The sequence below is a fragment of the Tachysurus fulvidraco genome, chromosome 15 (genome assembly GCF_022655615.1).
Source record: "Tachysurus fulvidraco isolate hzauxx_2018 chromosome 15, HZAU_PFXX_2.0, whole genome shotgun sequence".
NCBI lineage: Eukaryota > Metazoa > Chordata > Actinopteri > Siluriformes > Bagridae > Tachysurus > Tachysurus fulvidraco.
Window position 1 is genome coordinate 18,871,145 of NC_062532.1, and position 22,796 is coordinate 18,893,940.

A 22,796-nucleotide genomic window follows, 5' to 3' on the forward strand; every position below is an offset into this window, starting at 1 on the left:
ATATTAGACAAGAAATATCTACTGAAGTTTAAAGTTGGACTCACACGTAACTGGCACACATTCTGCTGCATATTAAATGTCAGTAGCACCGAGAGCAATGTGTGTAATTTCTATATTAAATCCTCACTATCACATCCATAACTTAATTCTGATTATGGTTGGATTTTTTTATTTTTTATTTTAATTACTAGGCAATTAACAGCTTTGTAGTTCTGTCCAAGTAGTTTTGTCCAACTGAATTTGGAACACTGTCGTTCTTACTGTACTGCTTCTGCACAGCATCTCTGAAGCAAAAGCAGAAAATACAATTAGCAGGATGGTCCAAAAGATGTATTCCAGTTAGCCTCGAAGCAACACACATATTTCAGAAAATGATCTAAGTGCACAGTAAAAGTCTAAAAGGTTCTTACGCTGACAGATAGCACCTTACTATTAAATGCTGTAGTGTCACAATGAAGTGGTAATGAGAGCTCTGGGGCATTTTTCCTGAAGGTGACGATAGCAGTACTGTAGATTTATACATCCTTCCCAGAATGCAAAAGTCTTTCTTAATCACAAGTTCTTTTTTAAGGGTACAGCTTAAAACAATGTCCTGTATGCAAGGTGTATCGAGGGGTTTCCCCTGATCTAACACTCCTGATCTGTAGCCAAAAAAGCCTCAGCGGTTCATGTATTCCTTCTACATACTACGTACACCATTCAACCAGAGGCAAATACAAATACCCCTTTTACACCAGAAAGAACCGGGTGCTGGTTCAGAGCTAGTGCTGGTGCTGGTTCAAAGTTGGTTCCACTGGCGAACCTTCTAAGAACCGGTTTGCCTTTCCATCGGTTAGAGAGCCGTCACAGAGCCGAGTGTGACGTCACCGTATACGTGTCATTTTACACAGTAACATTAGCGCAGCAGCGGCAAACACAAACACAACATCAACAATGGCGGATGTTGCTTTACTGTTAATGCTCATGGCTTTGTGAACCTACATTAGCATCCAAACGCGGCGAATCCGATGTGTACGTGCGGCTCCGTGTAATTTGTATAAATGGAGGTTGTAATCGATAAAGTACATAACATTATTTTATGATTAACACAGAAAAAAGTTAGCCTTAGCATGTAGCTACCTACTATCATGTGTGCTGATAACTGATCATATCGTGGTAAAGTAAAAGTGTATTAAACATTAGTATACTTAAGGTACATTATCACATGCGCTAACAGTAGCCCCGCCCACAGCTCCTGAAGCAAGCGGTTCTTAAGTCTAGACCAGCAACGTTTTGGTGCTACTTAAGAACCACTTTTCCTGGTTCGGAGCCGGTGCTTTGGCGGTCGAAACAGAAAGAACTGGTTCTAAATTAGGCTCCGAACCTGCACTCAAACTGCCTCGGTTTAAAAGGGGCAAAAGAGAGATTTGTTTATTCTGAACCATTTACCTTGGGGTTAATAATCCACATACTGTTCACACGACAAAACCACTGTCTCGGCCCCCATCTTGTCATTGTTTTTTTACCCGTCGGTTGTGTTCTGTATTTAACCCTTGATCAGTTTGTCTTTGCATGCCTTATTATTATTTTATACAAATGAACACCAAGCAAACAACTCAATTAGCGTCAATGGTTCAGCTTGACGGCCCAGTGGTACATGCTTCTGATGAAAACCTTAGCTTTCATATTTACCTTCCAGTCAGTGGTCCTACACCTTAACCACTAAGCTACCACATCCCTATACGATATACGTATCTACTAAGCTTCGATACTCACTGTATTGGAGAAAGACTCAGATTTTCATGTTCATCCTGGTGTTTAAAATTCTGCACTACTTTGTTATTACGACTATCGCATATCAAACACATGCTGAGGTAAAAAGACTTCCACAAATCTTACATTCTGTCTGTTTTTTAAATTAAAGCTTGTGGTTACAGTAAGTGTATTAGAGGCAGAATAAATTCTCAGGCTCCATGTTGATTCTATAAAGCTACGGCTGCGCTCGGTGCACGAAAGAGTAAATAATATAGAGCATAAAAAAGCTTGCACTGAGGCCTTGAATATCTCCCTTAGTTCTGAACCCTGAACTCTTTGTTTGTCTCTGAGGCCGGGTGAAAGCAAGGCAATGCATTTATATTTCATGTCAAAACTGTATTATAGTATATAGTGAACGGTGTATTAAAGGATATAGTGAATGGAAAGTGTTGAATTTGCTGAAGGATGACCTTGCCTGTCGGCAAACTTTAGTGACCTCTCGTCCAATTCCAGTTATTTATACGCTGTAAAGCTTAAAGTCTAAAATATTATTTCATGCACTGAATATATGTAATAGATCTTATGTTCAGGTCAGGATCGCATAGTGGTGCAGTGGGTAGCTTTGCTGCCCTACAGTTTCAGTGTACCAAGATCGATCCTGATAACACGCACAGAGTTCTTCTTGTATCTAACGTGGGTGTTCTCCAGGCTCTCCAGTTTCCTCCTAGCTCCTCCAAGGTGAACTTTCTATACTAAATTGAATGTGTTATTCCAAGGTATTCTGAAATGGACTGGCTTCCCATCCTTGGTGTATTCATCCCACCCTCCCAGTGTTCCCAGTATACAATAGACTGCAGATAAATCATGACCCAGACCAAGTAATGGAGTTACTAAAGTCATTAAATCTTAAAAAAATGTGTGTGTATTTCCGTATTTGGCAAAAGCCTAACTCACTGCCTTGACCTCTGGGAGAACTGGAAATGGAACCAGGTTGAGAACTCTGCACTCTGCATCCTACAAGGAGACCAGTCCAGTGAGTCCACTATTTAACAACTATACATGGGTTATGACCTTTTTTGAGTGGGAGTGGTTACTGGAGGTCTTGAAAAACGCCCTCCGATGGATAATGAAGGACAAAACAGTCTTACGGGTAGATTTTATATTTTATATCTATTATGCTTTATTATCTTACAGTTAAGCTATTTTCGAAAACAAATAAACAAACAAAAACTACGGTTAGGGTTAGGCTAGGTTTAGATTATCAAATAGGCCACGCCTACCCGATGACGCAAATTCTGTTAGCTGTTCTGAAATCCCTGGAAATAAGTGCATCCCCCTCACCCAATCCAAAGACATTGTCCAGGGAGTATCCTGCCCTGAGTCTCTTTGGACAGGCACCGGGTCCCCGTGACCCGTAATCGATGTAGAGAATAGATGAGATGATCTAAAATGGTGTTTTTATGTAAATTATGCGAGAGCTGAAATCAGTCAGGGAGAGGACATTTTTAGTAAAAATAAATAAAAGATAAAACTTGTGTGGAACAGAACCTTGAATCTGTACGTATGCAGTTCTGCAGCCGAAAGCTCCTTGTTGATGAGGGAAATCAGAGGTGCATGGCCAGGCTGCTTGGAGCTGACAGCACATCTACGGTAACTCAAATAACAACTGTTTACATCCGCAGTGAGCAGAAAAATACATTTCTGAACACAATGATCCTTAAGGTGAATGAGACAAGACAGTCAACCAAGGACAGGAACCTGAGGCTACTGGATAGCTCAAGAGTGAAAAAAGAAATAAAGTACAGTATATACAGTAGTATGTATGTTTTAATGACCCTGAGTCTACTGTAGCGTCAGCCTCTTGATCTTGTCTGACCTAGAGGGTTTCTTTAGCACGGCTCAACATATTTCTCCTTTGCTACATGATATACTGTACTGTATATAAAACAAGAAGTAGTTCTCAAGTTCAACTCGGTATCAAGACGTGTAAAAAAATTCACATACAGTATATCTGACCTTTGTATGTTTCCGTTTTGGAGAAATCTGCTAAGCTCTAACAAAAAAAAACAAAACAAAGATATTCCAGCACAACTGTCACGATGTCACAGAAACCATAAGGTCCAAGTGTCTGTCACAGAAAAAAAGTTAAAGCCAACTCATGTATCGTCTCAAATCTGTACCTAAGAGTGGTTAAGGTGGTTAATGTGTTGGGCTACCAATCGGAAGGTTGTGAGTTTGATCCCAGTTCCACCAAGCTGCCACTGTTGGGCCCCTGAGCAAGGCCCTTAACCGGCAATTGCTCAGCTGTATAAACAAAATGAGATAATGTAAGTCGCTCTGGATAAGGGCGTCTGCCAAATGCTGTAAATGCTGTATGATGTCCATTTCTACACAATAATACCACGTCGCACTCAAATTGCCGAATCGTAACCTAAAAGATGGGTCAAAATGATTGCTCTCATTCAGTGTTATCTTTTCAGAAGTAACTCCTCATACACATTGACTTGTACAGCTGACAAACCATGGAATTTAATACAATTACATAATACTAAGAATAATATAAGAATAATATCTAATCAATGATGTGATGGAAAGATTTCTTTCATATTAGTACAGAGTTTTGAGTACAGTAGCAGTGCTTACAGGAACAGTCATGGTGCTTAGTAAAGATATCCAACAAAGAAAATGTTCAAGATTGAAGGATTCAACGTTCTGGTTTCTTGGTAAAATAGCACAAAAATGTATAAAATGCGAGACAATGAGATGTTTATGTGAGAGGTTTATTGTTGCTAATCGCTAATATTTCAAAACATTAAATATTTGAAGTGCATGGTGTCAATCAGTTGTTTGGGAAAAGTGGAGTATCTCAATCCATGTTGGTACGCAGAATTAATATACTTAGGGGTATCACACCACCCTGGCATTGTAATATGTTTGTTTTCTCGTTAAAAGAACCCTAATACACAAAGCAGAAAGGGACAGAGAACAATTTTAGAACTTGCCTATTGTTTTTTTTGTGTTTTCTATACATGGTATAAGGTCAAACTGAAACTGCAGTCTTCTCTTCAATCACTCCTCAATTGGTCTCTTTCCACTTTAACTGCAATCGAGCACGAGCGTTGATCCTGCGCTTTCTTCGGTTCCCTCGTTACTTACATATGCATTTCTGCTGACGCTGCGGATTTCAGTACGCAAATTATATACGCAAAAATTGTAATCATTTGACTGATTTGTTCACGCCTTGTTTTAAAAATCGAATTTATTTCTCATTTAGCGCAAGAAATATTACTAAAAAAAATTTGAGGTGTATTATGTGTAAGAAATTAAACACCACACAAGTTATTGGGAAATAATTCACACCAGGGATTATCTTCCTATAACGGCATGTCCTATAAGGAGTATTTTCTTTTTCCTTACATGACAGAATGTAAAAACGATTACAATTTCTAGTTTATTAAAGAACGACATGCCACACTTATAACCCATTGATTCCTGATCGATACCTATGAGTCGAATGAGTCCTCGTGGTCACTTTCACCATAGCAAGTATAAACAGCTTGGATTATATAATGTGACAGATTATATACAGTATATTTTTCTTTCTCTCGGTAACAGTCTAGTTTGTCAAGCTTTGTCAATCATGTCAAACGAGCTGGTCAGTCTTTGTGCGAAGTCTAAAGCGTTTGACAATGGTTACCTGGCAACCGCGGTACGCTGATGATACTGTACCGATGGCATTAGATGTAGTTCCCACTTTCCAGCTTGTGAAAAGAGACGTTTTGCCGTCATCCCGAAACGCTCTGACATGACCTTATTATATCCATTGTTAAATCTTTTACTGTGTAACACACGTAATTTACATGACAGGAATAATTATCGGTGACAGCAAAATGGTGTCATTAATGATACCGAGTATAGCTTTAAGCGGCTGGACTGAAGCTGCACTGGATTTATTTTAATTGTCTCATACTGTAGAAACCTGTACGAGTTATGTTATCTGTTATCCGTTTCTGGGTTCAGTAGAAATTAGGTTTGGGCGATAAAATGTTCAGTGTTCAGGCAATAGGGGAAAAAAAGTGAGAATCAGTATGAATATGGCTCAGTCCCCTGCTGAACACATAATATACCGGACGTCGTCGTTAGAATCGATGACCTTTTTTACACCGGCTGATTTTCTCAAACGATTTTTTTAAAGGTGAAAATAAATCCAGCTGTTTGATCTTTGATTAATACGGAACATGGAGCGTCTTAGACGTGCTAGCTCGTTTATACCAGACTTTCCAGATTCTCACTATGAAAATAGATGAACTCACAGCAGAGTGCAGTCTTATACCCTGCTGGGACTCATGCACTGATCAATCAATCCCAGTTCCATCATAACCTTCTGATCTGATAGCGTGGAAAGATCTGCACCTTCAATTTACGGCTCCCACATGTAGAAAAAAAGATCTCCCTTATTTTTCCCAATGCTCGATCGCTTCGGCATGTCTCTGCAGACCGACGTGCCTAACGGTATATATTGTTGCACATTATTAACAACATTTCTACGCACTTTATTTCAAATACACTGCAGATACGAGCCACTGCTATCTATCTACTTTGACGGAGTCACGGAAAGGTGCTTTGGCTAAAACGTCCCAGTTTAAGAGATGAGACCCGGGATTTAAGGAGGTGGTTCACACAGACATCTTGATGGACAAGTCCAAGCTTTGGGATTATGGCTAATCCGACGGCACTTTAAAGCAAACGCGACCTGTCTATTCTCAGCTGTTGATGGACAGCACAAGCAAACACCATCAACCCCCGGTGATGAAAATGGACGGATTAGTAATCTTATTACCTCAAAGATTCACTGACGGACAGTTCGACGTTGACAAAAAAAAAGTTCAAGTCTAGTCAGCAAGACAACACGGGGTTGGAAGACCATCAAAATTCCATCTGTTATTCTTCTTCTTATTAAATTCCTCATGCGAGATTTCATCGTGATCCCGAAGAAGAAAATAAAAGCTCGTAGAGAACCTAAACTGATGGAATCGCAATCAGGTGTCGTTACAAGATGACAACGTAGTGTTAGGAAAATAAATGTGCTACCATCTAAACCATTCGGGCGGGAGAAGAGCAAATGGTGTGTGAAGAGGATACTGAGATATATTTCAATTATGGAGATGTACTTTAGACACGGACCCTACAGGGTAGAAATGTTGTGATCCTTGGGATGTTAGAGGTGACTTGATATCTGAAGACAAAGCTACGGGTGGCTGGTGTAGGTTCATCCATTCATTTTCTACCGCTTATCCGAACTACCTCGGGTCACGGGGAGCCTGTGCCTATCTCAGGCATCATCGGGCATCGAGGCAGGATACACCCTGGACGGAGTGCCAACCCATCACAGGGCACACACACACTCTCATTCACTCACACACTACGGACAATTTCCCAGAGATGCCAATCAACCTACCATGCATGTCTTTGGACCGGGGGAGGAAACCGGAGTACCCGGAGGAAACCCCCAAGGCACGGGGAGAACATGCAAACTCCACACACACAAGGTGGAGGCAGGAATCGAACCCCGACCCTGGAGGTGTGAGGCGAACGTACTAACCACTAAGCCACCGTGCCCCCCCCTAGGTGTAGGTTCTTTTGTGTTATTTATATAAGGCTGAATTCCTATATTCTTGTATTCCTTGGTTTAATTACATGCACAAGGTTGGGCGGCACCCTGGATGTTGTGCCAACTCACAGTGGGACAGAATCACACACACACACACACACACACACACACACACACACACACACACACACACACACACACACACACACTTACTCACACACCTATTCACAGCCAGTAAGTCTGCAATGCATGTCTGTAGAGAGGAAACTAATGAGCCTGGATGAAAACCCTGAAATCCACAGGTAGAACATGCAAACTCAACACACACACACACACATACACATACACACACACACACACGGATGACAGAGGCGGGAATTGAAACCTAAACTCTGGATATATGATGCAGATGTTTAAACCATGGCTACATTTTCTTTAGGGAAAAGAACACAGGATTAACAAGCATCAGCATTATCTATAACAGCTTACACACACTCAGACACACACTCAGAAACACTCTCGTTGACATCCATTGGAGCGAGATACCATATATATATATATATATATATATATATATATATATATATATATATATATATATATATATAATTCTATAATAGAGGAGGTGCTGGATCAAGTGCTATGTTATAAACCGACAAGTGATGATTTCTTTTAAGCCCCAGGGGTAAACACAAGCCCATTTGTAGTGATTAATGTGATCATTATAAGAAGGACTATTCATGCAGCAATGTATTAGTAAAATACAAGATTCTTATTTAACGTTTGTCATCTCCGTTATTTATCATATACGTCTGTTCAATCTTGACGTTATTTTATTTTCTGCTGGTTTAATAAAGGTTATTGTTAACATTAAAGAGCAAGTGCTTGTTTTTTTTTATAATGGAGGTATATTTATTTATTTATTTGTTTGTTTGTTTTTGCCAGATCTCTTCATTAGAGGCTGACATTTTTCGGGATTGCCGTGACCCGTGGGATGGGAAATAAAATCACTAGTGGGCGGGACCGGGAATACACAAATATACCTTTGATATAAATAAAAATATAATCTGTTTGCTTTGGTATTACTGGTTAAATGAATGACGTGCTCCACACACCCGTGACAGTAGGTGGCAGTAATGTATGTCATCCACCAATAATATAAGAGACGGCGTCTTCCCCGTGCACGCTCTAGAAGCCACGAAAATTAAATGGGAGGGAATGGGAGTTATTCTTTTGGGATTGGGATGGGACGGGATTTTTTTTTTTGGGACTGGGACGGGAGAGGTTTGAAAATCCACTCCCGTGTCACCCTCTTCTCTTCACCTCCGGTGTCTCGGACGATTCTGCTCAAGAAAAAATCTGATGACTTTGGGATTTGTGAACTACGTCAGGCTACGTAACCGGACTCGTACCCGGATATGAGGAATCTTCCTTATGTTTTAGATGCATGTATTGTGCTTAGTTTTCTCTACATGTACATGTTATATGCTGCATGTTTAGTGCAACTTTAGATTACAACAGCTTGTGTGTGTGTGTGTGTGTGTGTGTGTGTGGTGTGTGTGTGTGTGTGTGTGTGTGTGTGTGTGTTTGTGTGTGTTTGTGTGTGTTCACAACAACCTGTTCACATTTTAGAATTGTTTGAATGCTAACAAATGGCATCAGTGATTGTTATCTCATATCTTATTTGAATTAGTTATGTTCCATTTGCAGGAGGGCACGGTGGCTTAGTGGTTAGCACGTTCGTCTCACACCTCCAGGGTTGGGGGTTCGATTCCCGCCTCCGCCTTGTGTGTGTGGAGTTTGCATGTTCTCCCCGTGGTGCCTCGGGGGTTTCCTCCGGGTACTCCGGTTTCCTCCCCCAGTACAAAGACATGCATGGTAGGTTGATTGGCATCTCTGGAAAATTGTCCATAGTGTGTGAGTGTGTGTGTGAATGAGAGTGTGTGAGTGAATGAGAGTGTGTGTGTGCCCTGCGATGGGTTGGCACTCCGTCCAGGGTGTATCCTGCCTCGATGCCCGATGACGCCTGAGATAGGCACAGGCTCCCCGTGACCCGAGAAGTTTGGATAAGCGGTAGAAAATGAATGAATGAATGAAGGTTCCATTTGCCTCAAAGACTTCAAATCTTCAGTCAGTGAAATATGTCTATCCACCCAATTACCCAAATAAAGTAATGTAATGAATATGAAGAGGACAGGACGGCTAAGGACGAGGACACACAACAACACAATGGGTGAATGATGAGTGGCCTTGAGTTTCACAACACTCAGCTCACAGAGTGTTTAACAGTTTATTAGAGGAACCTGAACTAAGCTTGGACAGATTTCCTTTAATAAGTATAGAGAAAAAGATGAGATAAATTACAACACACACACACACACACACACACACACACACACACACACACACACAAGCACACCCACGTGCCTATACTCTCTAATTCTCTCTCTCTCACACAAAGCAAAACAAGGCCTAATTAAGTGAAGTTCTAAAAAGCATAATTTTAAGGTAAGAACTGAGTGGTGGAAAAGCACACACACACACACACACACACACACACACACACACACACACACACCCCTACAGAAAAGCATCACAGTTGTACTGAGAAAACATCTGTCTCTGTTTTTTAACAGGTGTTTAGAAAGAGAAAGAAAAAGTCAAGCCCATTTTGGACCACACAAAATTCACACAATCCGTATTCCACACTTGACAGATGCTTTTATTCACAGTGGATTGAAAGTGAGGCGAAATCCAATATTCATTCATTCATTCATTTTCTACCGCTTATCCAAACTTCTCGGGTCACGGCGTCATCGGGCATCGAGGCAGGATACACCCTGGACGGAGTGATATCAGATATTCTAGGTTACTAATTCAGTATCTCAGCAGAGAGATTATAGGTCTTGTGCAAATTGACCTTAACCGCTCGAGTCACCACTGCTTATAAACACTGAGACTTATTAATGGTCACTGGGGGAAAAGGTGTGTGTGTGTGTGTGTGTGTGTGTGTGTGTGTGTGTGTCGAGTGACTAGTGTAATAAGTGGGTTAGCAGATTAGCAAGGTAACATCTGCTTGTGTAGGAGGTCTGGAGTTCTGTTCTGTTTCGACAAATATGTACAATTTCAAGTATTTTGTTAAAAATGTAAAATACTAGTTTATACAAACATGCGTCATCGGGCATCGAGGCAGGATACACCCTGGACGGAGTGCCAACCCATCGCAGGGCACACACACTCTCATTCACTCACGCAATCACACACACTACGGACAATTTTTCCAGAGATGCCAATCAACCTAGGGGGAGGAAACCGGAGTACCCGGAGGAAACCCCAGAGGCAGAGGGAGAACATGCAAACTCCACACACACAAGGCGGACGCGGGAATCGAACCCCGACCCTGGAGGTGTGAGGCGAACGTGCTAACCACTAAGCCACCCTGCCCCCCCGGTGCTGATTCTGAATTCTCCAAATGTATTAGCCATTTATTTTGTCTCATTTTAAAGTAGAGAGTTGATCATATACTGTATGTGCTGTGGAGATGCAGTCAACCAGAACATAGAGAGAGAAAAAACTCACAGTGGAGAAGTTGTGAGCACCACACGGTTCTCCTCGATACTTGCAGGCGAGCAGCATGTCGTCCAACTGGTGCCCGAGGCGGTCGAGGAACTCCAGGCTGGTCCCTGGGAAGCGGCGTGGTGGGAGAAAGAGCCGAAAGTCAGAGAGCTTGCGAAACCAAGCAAGGCGCTCATCGCGTAGCAGCTCTAGCACTAGCGAGCGTGCAGTCCCATTAGCATGCAGCAGGCCAAGCCAGTGCCCGGCAAAATAAAGGTCACTCTTGGTGAGGTGCGGGAGTCGCACCGGGTTGTTGTTGCAGATAGTGACAGTGGGGAAGTCGAGCTGACGTGCCCACTGCGTGTGTACTCTGGTGGCAGTGGGCAAAGCCAACCAGTGCAGCACACGGTTTGAGGACCATGACAGAAGCAGACCCAGTGCGGTGCACATTGCCAATGTCCAGAGTGCCCTGCGAATTGGTGAAGAGGCTGGGGAACAGGCATGGCGCAGGCCATGCAAGCGGGTACGAAGAGCCAAGGGCAAGCGACGGCGACTGGGCACTTGACTGGGCACCGAGGATGAGGACCGCCGAAGGCGCGGGAATTCCCGAGCCATGAATGTCCACAGGGTTGCTAGAGCGGCAAAGGGCACGGCTTCATCTCCTAGCCAGGGTACCGTGCCAGGAGCAATCATGAGGCAGCAGGCAGAAAGAGAATGCCCAAGGGATAACAAACCCACACGCCTAATGCCCAAAATGGACCCTACTCTTAAATTTGTCAGTGCTTCAATTTGACATTATGTTGGGCTTCACTATAACAGGAAACAATACAGGTCAAAAGCATCAACGAGAAGAGAACAGCTGGTGGTTCAAGTGGTTCAAGATCTTTGTCTGCTTCTTATAAATCTCCTGGCATGACCTCTAAGATACCCCGCCTCCCTCTCTCTCTCTCTCTCTCTCTCTCTCTCTCTCTCTCTCTCTCTCTCTCTCTCTTTCAGGAGAACACCAAGAGCTCAGACCACAAATCTCCAGCTACAAAAATACCCTGTTCTGATCCGAGATCCATGCAGAACCTGGTGGTGAGAACAATCCATTGTTATCCTCTAGACGTTTATTGTTAATCTCTATTTCTCGGCCGTCTGATGTTTCTTCAGCTGAAAGCATTCCGCTAACACGGACATGACAAAGTGCTCTCATGGCAGATCAACTAGTGCTAAAACTCACACAGGCTTTTAGAGAAAAGAAAAGATCTGGTATCCTTCCCTCCGACACGGAGGACTCGGCTGCACGGTGTGCTCCCTGGCGACACCTCTAACCTATCCCTCTTTCTTTACCTCTTTCTCTCTTTCCTTGTATCTTTCATTCAGTCCATCTGTTTAGCCTGTCCTGAGGAACCGTGTCTCTTTTAAACTGGTGACTGACAGCCCGTAGCTTCTGATCACAAATACAGGCACATACAGTACAGATAGACGGATACAAAAAATATGGAAAGTTTGAACGAAGGCGTGGGGAAAAAAAGAGACGGAGATGAGCAGAAAAAGAGTGCAGGGAAGCTTATTGCCAGCTCACTAAGCAGAGGAAGTGTGAGAGGCAGAGTCAGTAGTCCGGCCTGTTTTGTCCATCTGTCTTGTCTGTGATTGTGCTCGATCTCTCCATCTTCATCCGTTTCCTCTGTCAGGTTTCTGCAGCTACGTGTCCCGCGCAGCTCGACCCACGGTGCCACTTCTGCCGATCGCTGATCCTCATTTACAGTCCCTCCGTCCGGCTTCCTCCTGCCTCCTCGTGTGTTTGTTTTCTCACTTCGGTCTGTGCCATCTGTCTCTCTCTTTCCCTCTCTCCTTCAGCACTCTTTCTCAGCCCTCTCTCTTTCTCTCCTCGGCTGCCCTCTCCTGTGAACGAGTGAGGACAGCTGCCTGGAGTGAGAGGGGAGGCTGCACTTCACGCTAGCTCACACACGCACACGCACGCACACACACACACACACACACACACACACACACACACATATATATATAGCGCCTGCAGAGAGCTGACCGGTGCTGATGTGAAATCTGTTCTGACACACTGTCTGTTTTCTTTGCTCTCTTTTTATTTACTTCCTCACCATCAGCAGCAATATCGCTCCAGCAAGTCCTGATCCTGTTCAACTGGATTTTTACGCTTCCATATTCCAATACATTACAAAGGAAAAGCAAATTCATCAACTTGCCTTTAAGCCCCTCCTCCGTGCCATGTCAATCTAAAAGAAGTCCTCACTTGCTTTCAAGCTCGCGTCGTTCTTTGCTGCTTCAAAGCGATGCAAGTGTGTGTTAGTAGCTTTTTCTTTCCTGGTGTGTGTGTGTGTGTGTGTGTGTGTGTGTGTGTGTGTGTGTGTGTGTGTGTGTGTGTGTGTGTTCAGATCTTCGCTCTGGTGCTTCACCGATCGACTTCGGCTGCTGCACTGTGTTGCTTGCTCGCTCTTTGGCAATATGTTTCCACTGTTCTTCTCCTCCTCCTGCTCTTGTCCGTGTTCACACACAGCAAGCGATTCTGTCTGTGCCAACTCTCTCTCTCTCTCTCTCCCTCTCTCCCTCTCTCACTCTCTCTCTCTCACTCACTCACATAATCATTCACGTGGTCTGCTCCATTCTCTCTCCTTCACTCAATTCCTCTCCACAGTGTCTTTTTAGTGTGCATATATATATATATATATACACACACACACATTATACTTAACACACACACATTTTTTTTTATCCACTTTCACACACATGCATGTGGCTAAAATATCTCTAGATGAAGGTGAAGAGGTGGCATTAAAGTCATAGAAAAGAAAGAGAGCCTTTAAATATTTAGACTTGAAACAGAAATCGGAAGACGGCACCATAGCTTGTGATCGTTAGTGATCTGGATTCCCGGACAATTTTGCAGCGTGTACAATTAAAACTTTCATTCATTCATCCATTCATTTTCTACCGCTTATCCGAACTTCTCGGGTCACGGGGAGCCTGTGCCTATCTCAGGCGTCATCGGGCATCGAGGCAGGATACACCCTGGACGGAGTGCCAACCCATCGCAGGGCACACACACACTCTCATTCACTCACACACTCACACACTACGGACAATTTTCCAGAGATGCCAATCAACCTACCATGCATGTCTTTGGACCGGTGGAGGAAACCGAAGTACCCAGAGGAAACCCCCGAGGCACGGGGAGAACATGCAAACTCCACACACACGAGGCGGAGGTGGGAATCGAACCCCCAACCCTGGAGGTGTGAGGCGAACGTGCTAACCACTAAGCCACCGTGCCATGCCGATGCTCTGTACCGCATTAAATGACTGTTTTCATATTGATCTGGAACACTGTTTTATCCAAACCAATCTCAGTCTACAGCTGTTACGGCTATTACAGAGACAAAACAGTGTCTCTATCAATCAAACAGATACCAATGAAAGATTTTAAGAACTCTGTGGATTGAGGACGGAGTATGGAGTACTATAAACATGACAAAACTATGTATGAGCATGTATCATTGAATAATAATAATAATTATAAGCATCATGAATAGCTTAAAGCTTTATCTGTTTGTCGACAGTCCTGCTCTGTCTCTGGCTTGTTACCTGACTGTGCTTCTAGTTTCTATCTGGTTGTGTCAGTGTCTCGTTAGGAAATATCATCATGTTTTTATTTCCCTGATTTTTATAGTTTTTTTTGTTATATTTCCTATTCCAGCCTTACACCTTTACTCTGATTATGATTGGACGCTTTAGTCTGCCTGCTTGATTATAATATTTGTACCAGACAACATAAAAACAGAATATAGTATTATCTGGGCTCTCAAGTTTTGAAGACAGGCAAGAGTGACATTTCCAACCCCCCAGCAAAGAGAGAGAGAGAGAGAGAGAGAGAGAGAGAGAGAGAGAGAGAGAGAGAGAGAGAGAGAGAGAGAGAGAGAGAGAGAGAGAGATTATGACTGGTGTTTATTGTGTTTGTTGCTTTTTTGGACCCCTTTATCATTTGTAATGTTGCTCCCATATAAAACAGTTCAGCACAAGCCCAGACATTTTTAGGGTCATGATTGAGGACAATGTCCCATCCAGAGACAAGCTGTTTTGTGTTGAGGTTTTGTTCAAACCGACCATCGAAAATACCCTCTCTAATGAATGTTTTCTTTTTTTCATTGGTTGTCGCGTTAAATCTTACGCAGATACAATAAAGCTAATTTCTGATTGGCTGTTGTGTAGCCTCTTTTTTTTGATTGGCTGATAAGTGTCAGACTCGACTAAGAACTCCAGGGGAGACGCGCTCGATTCCTCCCCGGTTCCATACAGACAGCGGTGCGGACTGATGCGTCTCGGGCGCTGCGGCGTATTAAATATATGATAAATACTGTAGTTAAAAAGTTTTTCTGTGTTTGAAATATGATGTGTAGCGGGAAAGCGTGATAAAAGACAGAAATGCGTGACTGCCACTCTGAATGTGTGACACTTGACAGCCATGTATTATATTTAAAAAAAAAAAAAAAAACAGACAGTGTTTTCTCATGTATATGGAACACAGCATAAAAACATATCTTCAGAGACACACACAAATTCCACACACAAATTCGCTTTGCTATGTCAGAGCCATGGCGTTCAAGGTTACTGCCATTTTTACCCTCCGTATGACATTTCTATTTAAATCATCCACAGAGAAATTATTTTGATGACTCACAGCCATAGCAGGAGAACAGAAATACCAAACAACACTTAATCTGCTGTATGTAGTGTATCTACACTCCAACACACCCACACTGACAAACACAGGGAGAAAATTGTCCTCTCTGAAGCTTCTTGACACTATAATATACTAAAGAAAAAATAAATAAATAAAAATTTGGATTCCTTCAGAAAGTCTTTAATTATCAAATCAGCGCATTAAATTTAGATTATTTGTAAAACTCTCTTTTTTAAAATGTAAAAAAATAAATTCCTCGAAACAATGACTGCATTTTAAGGACATTATGTTTACGGTGCACTTTTGATAAGGCTAAGTCATCTTAGACCTTCAGGTTTGGCATGTTCAGGTCTTAACTGTGCCAAACCCGAATCGAAGGATTTTCAACAAGGTTTCAAACCAATTACAGTAACTGGACTAGAAGAAATGTTATGCATCATGCACTGAGTATTTTTGTTTCTATTGTATTATTAATGAAAATGTTTGAGAGGACAGGAGAGAGACTGCCTCTCTTTATACACACTGTAGCTTTACATATACATATACAAGTAGTACAGGGTTAGTAAAGGGTTAATGGCCTCGCTAACAGGATGTGCATTTCCACCCTTCATTTTGTAGCCTCGGGTTCTTTTCAGGATTGTGATGACAGTTGCTGGAATGACAGTTCTGTGCTGACCTGACTTTTAATGAAGGATGACATAGAAAAGGCTCGGAGTTAACGCAATTAAAACCGAAAGGCGCCTTAAAGCTGGGGTCTCCGATGTTTGAGAAATGCTTCAGAAAACTGGGTCGGGACGACAAACTAAACAAAAATCAAGACGAAAGTGTAGCCGATGAGCAGAAAGGGGCGGGGCTTGTCAGTATGGGCGGAGATAGTGTTCAGTGTGCATGTGTGACGTTAGCAGAAAGAGGTTTTAACATTGACATGGAGGATTAAAAACAAAGAAAGAAAGAGAAGAAAGACTTACGATAAGGACAAGAAGTAGGACGTGTTAATATAGGATCAGCTTTCCAGCACTGGAGAGAACTGAAGGAGCAGGAAGTTGGCCACATATTCACAGGTTGGAGTTTCCCGAGTCAATAACTCCTGAGCTAAACGCTGTTACTACACAAATAACACCTCTTTTCTATCGTAGTAATGTAGAGACGCAGCTACAACCGCGTTTTGTGTAGTAACAGCGTTTAGCTCAGGAGGGTATTGACTCGGGAAACTCAACTTTACTTAAGACGACGAGGCGCTTTTTTCCTTCTCGATAGGTGAGTAACGTTGGTTTTGCTTTGTTACACAGAACTAATATATGTCTTTGTCCTTTTTTTTTTCATTTTGCTTGTTTGTTTATCTGCAATCGTGTTGTTCTTCCCTTCAGCTATGATAAAGACACATTTCTTTACAGTATTTGCCTGGATTACGTATGTATGTGTGGGAGGAGCTATCAATACAGGGGTGGGACCCATTTGGGTTAGCGGCGTGTTTGTTTTGCTGATTTTATATGTCAACATTGGCTTTCAAACAACGGAGACCCCCCCTTTAAGTAAACCACACAGAATGTTTGAAAGTTCTACAAGAAAGAAAAGGTAAATGAACGCAAGTCCAGTAAGAAATTACCACAGAAGTTGAGCGAGTTTCATAGTTCACTGATTGCGACCAACTGGTAAGTAGTTCTCGAGAGCATTCGCCGGGTAATAATTCCACAAAACGAGGACTTTTTACAATTTAATGACTCCAAGCACAGCCTCGGAAAAGAATTATTCAAATTGCAAATATTATTCAAACATACAACAAAACAAAACCTTAATCCAAGACCCTGGCAGAAGAATCAACATGAATATATCAAGCTAAAGCACAGAAGATAATATCTTAGCATCTTGGCAGCCCCGGGTGCTCCTAATGCTCCAGATCATGTGCCAAAGTCATGCTAAGATCAGTTGACTTAGAAAGAATGAGGCTGTACTGGACCCCAATAGATCTTCAAAGTGCTGACCGACGTGTGTGTTAATATCTCAATGGCATTTCTCAAGTTATGGCTTATGTATATGGTGTGGGTTGTAATAAGGATGAAAGATGATGACCAAAAAGCTTCCCACCTTTTTTTTTTATGCATCTCTTTCCTTGTCCTGGGACCATGATTGGAAGGCTATTGTAGATAGAGTTCTCAGATGAGTTGAATTGCTTCTCTGAAGTGCTAGAGGTTCTATTTAATCTAAAACAAGTGGATCGCTCGCAACAAAAAACATCTGCTTATAAGAAAACATTCAGGACATTATGAAAATGCTTTTGACCGTTATTGTAAACTGCTGTATAAGATTAGTAATCTTATATACAATCGCAATCCTTCGGCAGGTCATTGGCGGAAGGACGCAAGAGTCACCATCCTCTACTCAGACTTGTAAGTTTCTTTGCTGTTGGGTTACAGCTGCTGTAAAGGATATTTATTAACGTATGCGCAACTGCTTCGAGCCCTTAGTATTACATACCTTAGCATAACTCTCCATTTTTTTTAACAACAAAGACAAAGCCAGACAAATGAAATGAAGGATGACTTATCAGTCGATTCTGAATTGCCTCCATAATGTTGTTTGCACTTATTTAATGCCTTCTCAAACACCTCTGAGGAGTACTGTGGTGATCTGGTGGTGGCGTATGGTCATGTGAGCAATTTAAAATAAAGTAGATAGGGATGTACCGATCCGATATTTCGGATCGGCATCGGCGCCGATCCAAGCATTTTGAGTGGATCGGGTATCGGTGGTGCGTGACCGATCCGAATCTGATACCCGTGGTCAACCATTATATGTGGGTGGGACAGGACCCACCCACTTTTTAAGACAAATAATATTGGACCCACCCACTTTTACCGTCTCTATTCAGCGCATAATGTCTTTTTTTATTACTTTTCAGAGCGCCGCCAGTCGAATCCATTCTGCTTGAGGAAATGTCCTAATAAATTAAACTCCATTCCGCGTTTTACCTACAGCATTGACCACGCTCCGGCTTCCTGAAATCCATGTGTGTCGTAACCATTATATGTGTGTGGGACAGGACACGCCCACTTTTTATTTGCTTCCGACGCCCATGCCCGTGGTGGTTGATTAATGAACAGCAAACATCATAGACTATGGCTTAAACTTGTAAGAAAAAAAATAATGCTACTGCATTAATACTTTTTTAAAGGTTTCTTGTGTTTTTATTTTTCATCCAGTAATGGGCATCTTTGTATTTCTTTGCCAGAAAGAAATAAATCGTAATAACTAAGCGAGTTGTATAGATTCTTTAGTTTTAAAGGTAGAAAAGAACACAGATATCGGATCGGTATCGGTATCGGTATCGGAATCGGATCGTAAGAGAAAAAATTGTATCGGTACATCCCTAAAAATAGAGTTGACTTGATCTTGGTAAACATACCACAAGTTATGATTAATCTCCATCTCATCAAGCATAAACAAGTATACACTAGATACTAGATTATTCCACCTGAAGTTTGGAGGTATGCACTTTAAGATAATTGTGCAGTGGTCTTTTCAATGGTTTTTGTATTCAGTCCCCAACATAACCATCTGTTAACTTAGCCTAATTAAACTAAGGGTTAAGTCTAAGAATTGACCGGTGATAAAGGTGTGTGCCAACCCATTAAAATGTTGTAACATCATGATGAAAGCCCACACTGATGGATGCTGTTGGAATAATATTAATGTCTTCAGAAGTTATATCGTACAATGAGACGAGTTCAAAGAGAAAATATTTTGCAAAGATAAGATCAGTAAATCCCTCGGTTGAAAATTAGTCCAGGAGACTGCCAGGAAAATCCTTAAGCTCATGCTTGCAACTATGTTTTTCTTATAGCAGAAGATTATACTGTACATTTACAGTACGTTTCCATCATTTGGCAGACATCGTTATCCAAAACAACTTACTTTTTAAGCTCATTTTTATGCAACTGAGCAATTGTTGGTTAAGGGCCTTGCTCAGGGGCCCAGCAGAGGCAGCTTGGTGGATCTGGGAGTCAGGTCCTTCTGATCGATAGTCCAATACCTTAATCACTGAGCTACCACGTCCCACTATAGATGATGGCTGAGGCATGTTGCCATGAGCATTCCAACAGTCTGTGATGGAAGCAGTGGGCTACTGGTTGGAAATTGGCTAAGCTGTCATCGGTCCACTACAGCTCCCTTCGATCCGGCCTCAGTTGGAAGTTACTTGGGATAAAAATGTCATCCAACCGAATTACCATGTGAAATGTAATAATGGTCTCAAAAAGGACAGAATGTGAAATCTTCTTACCGCCTGAAATGATATATGGAATGATATACCAAGGTACAAGCTGCACATGGTGTCTCTAAACACACAGTCGTATGTTAATTAGTCAAGGAGTGTACGTACACACGATCGAGAAGAACCGTGAACATTGCAGGCTGTCAGTGGATCTTTCCATTTCTATCACCATCAAAGCACAAACGTAGATGCGTTTCATAAGCTAAGAATCTCAGCATTGTGTAACAGTTCTGAGCGCAATCATCAAAAGAACGATCCGATACCGCGCAAACCAAAGAAGATCCCTGGGGTATTATCCAGTTGAGATATATAACGAGAACGCAATCCACTGCAACTATCAATCCCTCACAGAGCTGTAGCATTTTAAATGGGGCCAGTAGAATGATTGTCGATTCCTTCTTTGCTGAACTTCACTTATTAGTAATCCTCTCCTCCAGAAAATGCTTTTCAACAGCATCAGCTACCTAAACAATTCTTTTCAAAATTGTATTTTTCTGCTGAAGCATCATCCTGTGAAAACATCTGAAATATTGAGCAGTGATCACTGCTGATGTCTCGCACATCACTACAGAACATACTTTTACCAAATTCACTTCACACACAGGGGGACACGGTGGCTTAGTTGTTAGCACGTTCGCCTCACACCTCCAGGGTTGGAGGTTCGATTCCCACCTCCGCCTTTTGTGTGTGGAGTTTGCATGTTCTCCCCGTGCCTCGGGGGTTTCCTCCCCCGGTCCAAAGACATGCATGGTTGGTTGATTGGCATCTCTGGAAAATTGTGTGTGTGTGAGTGAATGAGAGTGTGTGTGTGTGTGCCCTGTGATGGGTCGGCACTCCGTCCAGGGTGTATCCTGCCTCGATGCCCGATAGCGCCTGACATAGGCACAGGCTCCCTGTGAGCCGAGAAATTCGGATAAAGCGGTAGAAAATGAATGAACTTCACACACAGAAATGAATGTTTTGTGTTTGACATCATTGCATATCTTCTTATGCTTCATTTGCCATTGTCCATTTATATAAATGAAGTTACGTTGCCAATATTTTGGAAATTGTCTGAAAACGTTGCCAAAAATCTCGATTGGACATCAAACACGGTTTTATTTTAATGACTCACACAGAAAAACAATTGAATATAAAAGAGTCGTTGTGTTTATCGAACTGTTAAGGGAACAATAAAAGGCAGTCTGTGTGTCGAATTTTACGTTTAATGAGTAAACCGGTGTTACAAGGGCGGGGCGAGGCAAAAATCAATCAAGAACTCGGAATTAACGAGAGAAGAACAAAATACAATGTACCAATTACTGGCACTGCTCATTAGCAGAGTTGGAGAGCGTAATGTGTTTTGTGTGTGGAAATGTTTTACAATTAAAGTCTGTGCAAATCCGGGTTGCAGTAATAGCAATTACACACAATCGCAAGTCAATGACAGACATGAAAGCACATATTCATGTCAGACATCAAGCTCGAGATGATTTACAAAAACCTGATCACTTCATTTTTAAAAAGTGTCAAATTTCCTGCTATTTTTTTGTTATATATATATATATATATTTACTTTTTTTTGGTTTTGTCTCATTTCCCCAACGTTTTCACAAATGCACAGCAAGTAGCTGAGCATGCTAATTAAAGCATAATAGAAGCCAATAGTGACAGCAAAGGTGATTAAACACATGGCCAGGAGCCAAAATACATGGAATAAAGTCTGGGATTGTAGACTAGGTGGCTTTTTACACCTGGTCACTTCCTGCGTTTTCTGTGATCAGATAGCTATCCGATGGTAAAAACACCAGGTCTAAATGCCCTCCGAAACGTTTTCGAGACGGATATAAATCCGATGGTTCAAACCCCTTCAGGAGGTGGTCTGGGACGCGTTTCAGATGAAACTGGACAGGTGTAAATGAATGTGGTTGTTCAAGCCACATACGTCAGCGCTAAACTCCTCCCAAACACTCGCAGGTTATCTTTCACCCAGGCGTCTCGTCGGGGCTTAAAACGCGCTGCTGCCGCCAGCAAAAATGCAGCAAACAGTAAACGCTGTTTTTTGTAGCAAAACCGTCGTAACGAGTTTTTATGTCTTCTTTTTGATCGCGTTCTGAAAACCTCATACACCAAAGCGTGTTCCATTTCAATTACCCCGGAAATGAGGTCAAATATATTAGCGTTTTGGGCGAGAGTAGAAAGATCGGATCGATATCCGATTCGCCGAGACACATTTATGTGGCCTAATGTAAATGGGACAGTTTTAACAAATCAGACAGCTATCGGATCAGAGACAACACACGAAGTGACCGGGTGTAAAAAGGCCCTAAAAGAGAAGGTAAACACACAAAGGGTTAAATTGCCAGCTGAAACCATTTAGGATACAAAAACAGAATGTAACAAGGCAGAGAACAGATTCAAAATGAAAACAAATGCAATGCCACCAAAACCACCAAAACTGGTAAAGAACTTCCCTTTAAATAGGTGGTTCTGGTGTGTCGGCCCAATTAAAATAGACAATCTGTGATGCCATAAAAATCCATTACTGTTTTTTTTCTCTGTGCTGTACAGTATTCAGATCACAAGTGCAAATGTCAATATTGGTCTGACATTTCCTACAAACTATCAGTCCCAAAGTTCATGATTAATACGCCTGTGGATAAAACTGCTATAGCGGAAAGGGCTAATAGTCTCTTCAAATGTGATGTGACGTCCTCGCAGAGATCAAGTAAAATCGCTCAGGGTTGTCGAATGAAATTGAATGATAAGCCACTTATTGTGCCCTCAGCAAAGAGTTTCCTATAGTTCTTAAAAATATTTCTCATTGCAACGTACAATGTACAACGTAAACCAAAATCTCCCTGCAAGAATCTATCCTGAGATTCTAAACTTTGGCTTTCTGTTTTGTTCGAATCAAGCGTCTGTACCTTGTAATGAGCAGTAACGGT

The 22,796-nt window shown here is 42.0% G+C and overlaps 1 protein-coding gene across 2 annotated transcripts in view; it reads right to left on the reverse strand.

Annotated features, from left to right (window-relative positions):
- The window catches only part of asic2 (acid-sensing (proton-gated) ion channel 2), a 597,673-nt gene that overhangs the window by 141,364 nt on the left and 433,513 nt on the right, over nucleotides 1-22,796 (reverse strand). Inside the window, exon 1 of one of the 2 annotated variants that reach the window (XM_027161101.2) lies at nucleotides 10,925-13,451. The exons of the other annotated variant lie outside the window; for it this stretch is intronic. Coding sequence (XP_027016902.1) covers nucleotides 10,925-11,593 — 669 coding nt within the window. The 5' untranslated portion in view covers nucleotides 11,594-13,451. Of the gene's footprint in view, nucleotides 1-10,924; nucleotides 13,452-22,796 lie in introns of those variants that run through there. 2 annotated transcript variants of the gene reach the window in all.